Source organism: Coenobita brevimanus, chromosome 67, assembly GCF_032717465.1.
Source record: "Coenobita brevimanus isolate Jiangsu-jjx chromosome 67, ASM3271746v2, whole genome shotgun sequence".
Lineage (NCBI taxonomy): Eukaryota > Metazoa > Arthropoda > Malacostraca > Decapoda > Coenobitidae > Coenobita > Coenobita brevimanus.
In genome coordinates, this window is record NC_137020.1 from 19,250,354 (window position 1) to 19,260,559 (window position 10,206).

General features: G+C 43.0%; 1 protein-coding gene across 1 annotated transcript; it reads right to left on the reverse strand.

Moving 5' to 3' along the window:
* Positions 1 to 1,186: 1,186 nt before the first annotated feature.
* On the reverse strand, positions 1,187 to 2,728 carry LOC145405579 (uncharacterized). The gene is made up of 3 exons (XM_080276906.1): positions 2,570 to 2,728; positions 2,099 to 2,434; positions 1,187 to 1,240 (listed from the first exon to the last, which is right to left on the reverse strand). Exons 1-3 carry the CDS (start codon positions 2,726 to 2,728, stop codon positions 1,187 to 1,189), a joined length of 549 nt encoding a protein of 182 aa, XP_080133032.1.
* Positions 2,729 to 10,206: the final 7,478 nt, after the last annotated feature.

Here is a 10,206-nt window from a genome sequence, read left to right on the forward strand (position 1 = left end):
AAAGCAGGACATACATGGAGATCAAGAAAGGAAGCCTTACACTTCTCAAACTCTTCCACAGTCGTTTCTGCTATATACCTTTTGTCATCCGACACAACTAGCACCTTTGATTCCTCATTCAGAATAACAAGTGTGCTGTTAGAAGAAGCAAAAGGGAAAGGAATGAACCGCCATGCATGGTATGCTATAGCATTCCTCATAGGTACCAATATCAGGATGCCATCATGGGTCAACTGGGCCTCTAACAATGGGTAATAATATTCCAGTTGACTCATACCCAAAAGTGGCGTAAGTCCATGCTTCACCATAGCTACGTCAAGAGCACTGATTAGAACATGAGTAGGAAGCAATAAAGCATTAACCTTATTCAAACTTGCATTGATTAAGCCGCCTACCATATTGGCTGCATGCAACTCCAAAGCAGTGACTGACTCATCGAGAGCATGTAAGTACTCACCGATTAACACTAAGTTAGTTAGGGTTGGTAGGTTAGTTTGGATGTTGTTCACAACTCCTACGAGATGGTTGGTAGTCTCAGTTATCTCGTTAGCTTTGTTAGTGAACTCACCTAATTGTTCATACACGTGTATGATTAGCCTGTTATTTGCCTTAGCCTCCAATGCCAAATCATACATTCGTCTGCCCAATTGCAGTATGTCCTTGTCTAGCACCTTACCAAAGAGCTTTTGAGACAGGAAATCTAGAGGGTCCACAAGTCCTCTCTTAGTACATGCTTGGACATGCTGGGAAAGATCAGAATCTGCATTATGTAAAGCGACATGTAATTTAGTGAGGAAGTCTGTGAGCCTATCTATATGTTCAGCCTGATGATTGACTATTCCATGCAAGGTTTGTATGAAAGCTTCACTGTCTGAGGTCATCACCTGTGGGTTCAGGTAAAATAATTTTTCCATTCCCAACAGTTGCTGTTTGATGTGAAATAATCCCTCGAAGGCATCTCTGACAGTATCAGGAGCTTGGACATAGTCTTCCATTGGATAGTGGACACACACTGCATCTTCTACCATGACGACTTCTCCTAGTGGGCTCTTCAGGACTCCTGGCATTAACACAGTCATGTCCATTGTCGTTCCATAAGTCCACCCCAAGCAACGCGAGAGGAGTACAGGCCACAGCCACATATTCTGCAAGAGAAGATACTCCCTTAATCGCCCTTGCTGTGGGATCATAGCTTGCTGTGATACTCTTGGTTAGGGACAGGTACAGATGATGACATAGACTGCAACGAAGACATAGAAGACAACACATCAGACAATTGGTTAGTTAGGCCTAGCTCTTGATTTACTGGTCTGATCCTGTCAGCATGTACTATCTCCTGAGTTCCATTAGCATCAGCCCTTATTCTATAAGTATGTCCACGCACTCATTTTGTAATGGCATATGGTCTGCGAAACTTAGGTTTGAGACTGGAAGTTCTCTCAGAGTTATGGATCATAACCTACCTCCAGCGTCGTTTCTTGACTACCTTTGTGTTGTTTCGCCATCATCTCCACTCTTGAGGCTTTTAATCTTTTTTGTACTTCACTATGTATGCACTGGAACTTTGCGAGCTAGACTTTGTTATAATCCTCTTGATTATACACTGAAGTGGGAGGTCCAGCTAGCAAATCGTAGGGTAGCACCTTCTCTTTCCTATAAAGGATGTAATGAGGAGACTTCCCAGTTGACGGATTGTCTGAGGAGTTGATGGCCACCACTAAGTGTGGTAACAAGCCTTGCCAGTTAGTCTCCAAAGACTTGATCGCTGGTCTCAAGACTTCCAATATCTTCCTGTTTGTCCTGTCCACAAGGTCATTGCTCTTGGGACTGTAAAGCATAACAAAGACTTGCTTTACCCCATACGTACGACAGATTTCCTGTAACACTTGGTTACGAAATTCACTGCCATTATCGTTGAGCAATGCCTTGGGTGTACTGATATAGCGAAAAGTGATGGTGCGGGCCCTCTTGCACCATCACTTTTCGCTATGATAGTAGAGTATGGACTAATCACTGAGGTTACAAAAGTGTGCACCACCTCCTCTGCAGTTTTCGTCTGTAAAGGTGCTAAAACAGTAAATCGCGAAAAACGGTCTACTGCCACCAACACATAGCTTGAGCCTTGATGACCCTTTGGCAATGCTAAGATATCAATGGAGACTGTATCCCAAGGTTTTTCCAGTAGGGGATACTCCAGGACGGGAGTAGGAGGTCCAGTCATTCCTTGTAATTCCGCGCACTTGACACATTGACTAACATGGGCTTCTACATCCTTCCTCATGGTTGGCCAATAGTACTTCTTTCTTGCCTCACATATGCATCTGTCGCATCCAGGATGACCTGCTTGAGGCACGTCATGAACCAACTGTAACATGGCTTGCTGTAGAGTAGCACAACCAACCAACTGATACACAGTGGACTTCCATGGTGGTTTCTAATACAAGAGACCTTGTTGAAGGTGGAAGTGAGTCACTGGTACCAAAAGTTCAGGTAGACAAGACTCGTCGCCAGACTCCAAGGCATAGATGACTTGAGACCACATCGCATCTTTACGTTGTTCCTCTTGTACCATGTCCGAGGAATACTCAGGAAGAGGAATATCCTCAGATATGGCAGCAGCAATGTTTCTACTCAGCATGTCGGCAACAACATTTTGACGTCTCAGTAAACATCTGACCTCTGGGTCAAACTCCATTACCTTGTTGTACCAATATGCATATGGGTGCATGGTCAGTTAAAACAATTATCCAGTAGCCGAAGATAAAATCCCAGAAATGTCCTAACGCCCACATGACTGCTAATGTCTCCAAGTGTGTCACTGAATAATTCTATTCTGGGGGTCTTAGTGCCCTACTGGCATAAGCAATGGTGTGCATTTTGCCTTCCTCATCCTTTTGCTGTAACACTGCTTCCAGTCCCGAACCTGAGGCATCCGTGCACAGGTAAAAAGGTTGAGTATAATCAGGAAACGCTAACACAGGTGCCTCTGTCATGGCTTTCTTGAGGCCGTTGAAGCTTTTCTCTTCTGATGATCCCCATTTCCATGTATCATCCTTCTTAAGTAGCATCGTCAATGGTGATGCGATAGCAGCATATTTGTGAACAAACTCCTGTAGATGCCAGTGAGCCTGGGAAACGAGCAAACGTCATCCTCGGACTTCGGTTTAGGAAAATTTATCATGGCTGTAACCTTATCCGGAAGAGTCTTGATGCCATCACCATCAATTAAGTGCCCCAGAAACCTAATACTTGACTTCAGGAATTCACACTTTGACAGCTTGATTTTCAGGCCTGTAGATCTTAAGACTTCCATCACTCATTTTAACTAACTAAAATGAGTGTCCATGTCCTTGCTGACAATTACTGGATCATCTAGATACGCCAAGACGTCCTGCAGTAACATGTCACCAACAACTGATTTATCATCCTCTGAAATGTCAAAGGAGCATTACTCAGTCCAAAAGGCACCCAGAGAAATTCAAAGTGCCCACGGTGAGTGCTAAACGCAGTGATGGGACAAGACTTTTCGGTCAGCTTCACCTGCCAACACCCTGATCTAGATCCAGGCAGGTGAAAACGGTATTTCCCTTACCCAGGGACTGTAGTAAGTCTCTGGGATGCGGAATCGGATAACAGTCCGGTACAATTACCTTGTTCACTTGCCGAAAATCAACAACAGGTCTCATACCAATCAATCAATCAATCATTTCCTGTGGCACCCTCGGGGATGCATAGGACCTCGATGAACTCACACCACCACATCCTATCTTGTGCTAACTCCTCAAGATCTCCCCAACACTCATCTCCAGCTTCCCGTCTCATTGTCCTCACCCACGTCTCTTTTGGCCTTCCTCTACCTCTCATACCAAGTGCCACCCACCCTGGTGTACCTCGTACTATTCCCTGTCTCCTATACACATGTCCTAGCCACTTCCATCGTGAGAATCTAACATATTCATCGATCGGCTGCACTCCCGTTATTTCTCTAATTCTACTATTTGGTATCCTTTCCCACCACTTAACTCCTAATATTCTTCTAAGTGCTTTATTTTCAAACACCAAGAATTTATTTTCCATAGTCACTGTGCTGTACCAAGACTCGTGTCCATAAATTAAGATACTCCTAACCATTACCTTATAAAGTTTGATTTTTGTATGAACAGAAAAATTGTTATTATTCCAAATATTTTTAAGCATTCCCATTGCCTGATTAGCCTTCTTTAACCTTTCCTCGAATTCAAAGTTCAAAGAACCATCCTTGGCTAAATAAGTACCTAAATATTTAAACCTATCAACTTGCTTTACAACCATACCTCCAATTACACATTCCTGCGCATTTTCCATATTCATATTGATTATTTCAGTTTTTCCACAATTAATAACCAAACCCACCTTGCGACCTTCACTCACCAAACAGTCCAACACTCTCTGCATCTCTTCTGGCCCATCACAAATCAAAACTATATCATCTGCATAATCTAAATCCAAAAGTTTCCTGTTCTCTCCCAAAGTATACCTGCACCGGTTTCTGTTCCAGCACGTTTCATAATGTAATCAATGACCAATATAAATAATAAAGGCGATAGAACACCACCTTGAATTACTCCGGACTTGACTTCAAACGAATCACTCAGACAACCATCAACCATCACTTTACAAAATGTGTCCCCATGCATGTTCATAATGACCCTCACAAACTCCTCTGGTATTCCATAATGTCTCATGATCTTCCCCATAGTCTCTCTCGAAACACTATCAAAAGCCTTTTCAAAATCAACAAAACAAAGACTTAACGGTACTCTCATTTCATTAACTTGCTGCATCAAATGCCTAACTATAAAGATATGATCATTGCAACCACGTCCCTTTCTAAAACCAGCCTGTTTATCCCTCAGAATACCCTCAACCACTGGCTTCAACCTATTTAACAACACTCTACTGAAAACTTTCAAAGCTATCGGTGACAAAGAGATTCCCCTCCAATTACCACATTCACTCAGGTCTCCCTTCTTCGGAATTTTAACAATTACACCATTCTTCCAAACTGATAGTAGTAACCCCGTCACCCATATCTCATACCACTGTCCTTTTTAGGCACCAGAAAGAGTGGTGCATTCCAAGGTGAGGAAGAAGGCTGAGTGACATCATCATGATGTATCTTCTCAACTTCCTCTTCCACTGTTTTCCGTTGGCTGTGGTTGACAGTATGCAGGCACATACATCGGATTTGTACCAGGGCACAAACCAATATGATGCTTCACCCTATCCATCCTACCCAGCACTTCTCCTGGAAGTGCCGCTACATTGGAGAAGACCTTAAGAAGTGCTAGCCATCGCGTTTTATGGTCAACATTATCTGTTACCTTCACATATTGTTCTAGCAAATTTCCTCTCCCAAGATGTGTAGGCTCCGAATGAGTCATTGTTTGTGATGTAACTGCTGGAGAGATCACCAGTACATCATCGACTTCCCTTACGGGGGCACCATAGCATATCAAATCACCTACAAAACCATCTCTGAGCTTAACTGCACCACCACTCATATTTGCGATGAAGAGGGGCATCTTCTGGTCTGGTCCGACACTGCTCAAGGTGGATTCCAGTGACAATACTTTATGTTTTATGGTGTCTGTTACGCATGCCACATCAGTTCCCACCAACACATCAGGTACTCCGACAGGAATATTGTAGACAGTCCGACTGGGTAAGTGGTGATTCCCACTCACTCTAGCCCTGACCTGCTTCCAGCCCATACCCTCCGTTTCGTGTTTGTCTGGTGGTTCCCTTGACGCTTCACTTGTCGGGGCTACAACTGGTTGAATGGCTCCTTGTTGGATGCCACTATCTCCAGTTTTGGTTGCTGAGGGAACAAGGCCCACAAACTCTTTCCTATTAAAGGAAATGGAATGTCTCTGAGGGTGTATAACCACATTAACTCCTCCATGGACTCAAGGCCCAATAACCCATCAGTTGGCAGAGGGAAGTCCTCCACTACATAGAATGTAGCACGTAATACAGGAGATCATTTACCTGCCCTCAGTCTCAACGGTACCTGGCTTACAATCTTCATTTTACCCCATCACACCTGTCAAAATCACATCGGGTGCTAATAACGTCCAATTGGTATGGGGCATCAGATGTCTTAGTCTTTCCAGCACTTTACTAGAAATAATGTTTGCACATGCCCTGGTGTCCACTATCAAAAACACCTGGCCTTCCCTATAATCCAAGGAATCGACAGCAGATCCACCTTGTTGATAGCTGCCACACACATCTGTGGATTGTATGATTCTTTGGGTTACTTTTGCGTGTGGCCCTGAGCTTCCCCCGAGCTTGCTTTAATACTCTGTTGTTCCCTATTGGCAAGAACAATGCGGCAATAGTCTGAAGCATGAGGACACTGCCCGTATATGACACACCATCTTTGTACCTTTGGCTTTATAGCCTTGGCCTGGTTTTGTTGTGGAGGATTAGTACTTGGTTGTTTGTCTGATAAATTACCAATATGCCGGGAATCGAACCCGGGACTCTCAGGTGAGAGCCAGGCAGCATACCACTACACCACGACCAGGTAAAAGATTTTTCCTGTGTACAGTCTAGGTTTCTCTCTTCATTCTGACTTGCCGTAAGTGCTTGGGATAGATTAAAAGCATCTACTTGCCCGAGTGCCAAGGGGTTAACTCATCCTCTTGATGCCCACAGTGGGGGTGGAGGGATGTTGGTTACAAGATTGTGACAACGTGAGTTAACTTTTACCTGGTCGTGGTATAGTGGTATGCTGCCTGGCTCTCACCTGAGAGTCCCGGGTTCGATTCCTGGCATATTGGTAATTTATCAGATGATTTTTCCTGTGTACAGTACAGGTTTCTCTCTTCACTTGGTTGTTTGTTGCCCACCTGCTTTTCAGTACTACAGTAGGTCCAGGCATGATGGTCAGGTTGGTCTTGGCTGCCTGATGTGTCGTCTTTCTAGCCTGCCAACACTTTTTATCTGCATGACCAGCCTTTTTTTACACACAGTACAGAATCTTCCATTAGGGTTTTTCTCTGTGTGCACGGCTAAGACACTACCGCCCTCGCCTTTTGCCTTTGCCTTTAACTTGAAGTTCATGTCATGCAAGGCTATGTTAGGAGGTCTTTTCGTCTGCCTAAGTACCCTAAACCGCCTAGCAGTGTTCAAACAGAGCAAATATTGAAGGTATTCTAATAGTCGAGCTATCCTCTTGTAAGTCAATTCCTAAAGCGTGTCTCCCCAGCCTGAAGTTTGCAAAGCTTTGTTAGTTTCTGCATAACATCTGCCCGCTTTTGCTAGAACCTGGCCTTCAGTACAATTAGGATATTGCTGCGCCCTATTTACAAACCTAAACACCCAAGTGTCTGACACATAGCAGTCTCTTTCAAAAGTGTTTATTAGGGCTTCCTTAAACTTCTCATATTCATGAGCAGTAGGGCCAGTTTGGAATAGAGAGGCCTCAAGCATTTCAGCTGGGGAATTTGGCTTAATATGTGCTTTTACATGCCAAATCTTCTCCCCATCACTAACAAGTTTCAACCTATGTATTTGGGCCTCACAATCTCTCAGAAACCTATGGATGTCATATTTAACTTCCCCAGTAAACTGTATGGTCGGTAATGTTGTAAGGTAGCACTTTTATTCAGTCTGAATTTGAAGGTGACTGTGCGACAAAGGGTCCTTGAGACTGCCTAACTGGTGCTACAGAAGGTAAAGTCTGAGGTACACTAGCAGTAATCAGATTAGTTGTTGCCATACTGGGTGCATGCCATAAGGGAGGAGGATGCACCTGAGTTTGCATGTCAATAGTGTTAGTATTCATGCCCCATGGATTAGCAAAAGGAACACTAGAAAATAAATTATACTGCCCTTGCTGTCCAAAAGTTAATGGTGTACTGAACATGCCTGAGGTGTAAGTGGGTATGTGAGTGGTTGCATTAATATCAGAGATTAGTGGACCTCTTGCATCTTGAGTGACCAAGGGTGCTGTTGCAGCCTGTTGAACATCCACACTCTCTTCTGCACTGTGTGTGCCTTCCACAGTGAGACCAGTGGCCATTTCGGACGTAATTGAACGTTCAGGAACTGTTCGATAAGTACGACCAGAACGCAAGTGTAAAGTGTTCAAGTCCTCACTATCTAGTTCCCTAAAAGTGTCCTGGCTACCTTCAATCCCAAGATATCCCTCACTCCTATCACTTAAAATTTGAATGCTTTTGTCCAATGTCTCTATCCACTCACAAAATTCAGAGTCTGAGTCACTGAATTTCAGTTTCCACTGTTCCTGCCCCAAAGAAACAGCTCCTTCTTCAGTGTTTGGTAATTTCTTATCTCCTATAATTTTTTGTCCCCACCTCTTCACTTTGTTCATCTAATCTCCGTCAGAAATTATTTCCTTCCTGTCAGAAATTATTCTCTTCCCAGTCACAAAGTTATATTGGCACAAATAGATTAGTTATGGCTTAGCAATAGAGAACGGGACATAGACAGAGGTACACTCGGCAAGATTTCCGACTGGACCACCTGGTTGCGGGATTTGGCTAACGTGGCAACAGCGCGTGCCAGTGTGTGTGTGTGTGTGTGTGTGTGTGTGTGTGTGTGTGTGTGTGTACCCGACAATTTTTCGAATGGCTAAGCTTCATCCTCCGAATTATATTATGTGGCCATTGTATTATGCTATGATATAGGCTAATAAATATTATGTGACTGGGATAAGGGGATGTGCACTATACTAATTATAGTCTGAGTTATAGAAAATAATTCTCTTGCCTTGTAACATGAACCACGATACAGGTTGAGTTGTGGTTCAGAAACACGGGGCATGTTCACCAAGGAATGGCACGATGTAGGGGGATGGGGGAAGTACAGGAGTGATCGGCCAACAGTTATAATATATTCTTTGTCATTACAGTATGATTATTAAGGTGTCAGTTATATCCTGTATCCTAAATAATAATAAACCTATTTATTTTTATTGTCTTTATATAGACCTCAATACACAATAGGATACCCCCTCCTTCGTTATATGCAGCCTGTTCCACCGCCTTGACTCTTTCTCTCCCTAAAACTCCTCAGCTGGCTATCAGTACAAACAAACAAACACACACACACACACACACACACACACACACACACACACACACACACACAGACACAGACACAGACACACACACACACACACACACACACACAATCAGTTTGTGCTAATGAGTAATGATGTTGCATTTAGTATATTTACTTAAAATTTAATACTGTGTCAAAATGCAAGTGCAATACATAACCACCTCACATTACGGATTACGTTAACCTAGTAATCAACACTTATTTGCATAGTTAATGTTCCAGTAATAGTCATGGGGTAGCCATACCCACAGTGATATTTTCGTTAATGCTAAAGGCAATCACGTGTTCATTAACGGATACCAGTTAGAGGGGAGGTGGCCGCTGACACCTCCAATCCTCATCCCTACGGCGGTGAGTTGTAGTGTCACTGCAGAGGTTCTTGTTCCTCCAGCTATGTCAATAATTAAAGTTAACATAATGATGAACAGCCATTTCTTATGAAAAATACAAACAGCCTATATGGAACTCTCAAAATACAGTTATGAGGCATATTGTGGGAGCTTTCCAGCTCTCACGCACCAGTCACAGTCTTGGTCCTTCGTTTCGGTAATGCCAGCCTGACAGTGTGCATTGTTAATGAACATGCTATTAATGTTAGTTCTATATACTTATTTACATTTGGAACAACAGAATTCAGAGCAGGATTTCATTCAGTACACGGAATGCCAAATACAGTATGTGTGTGTGTGTGCGTGTGGGAATGGGACAATATGTGTGATGGGGGGTGGGGGGAGTATAGTGAGTATGAAATGTGTGTCATAATGGTAATATGGGTGTGTGCATACGTGGCTAAGGACGTCCAAGATTGATATGTAGTCTTTGCCTTTAACACTTGATGACACACACCTTAGAATTTATTTAGGTTCTATTTATAAGTTTGTAGCATGTTACATAATTATATTATTATGGTTACATTTCAGGGGTGAAGCCTGAAACACCATATGAAGACAAACACTGAAATATTATAATACAGTAATATGGAATCCATATTACATGAATAACTATTTCTTCCACGAGACAATAATTTTATTTTAATGTTCAATACAAAATTACACTGCAGGAGCATCTGTT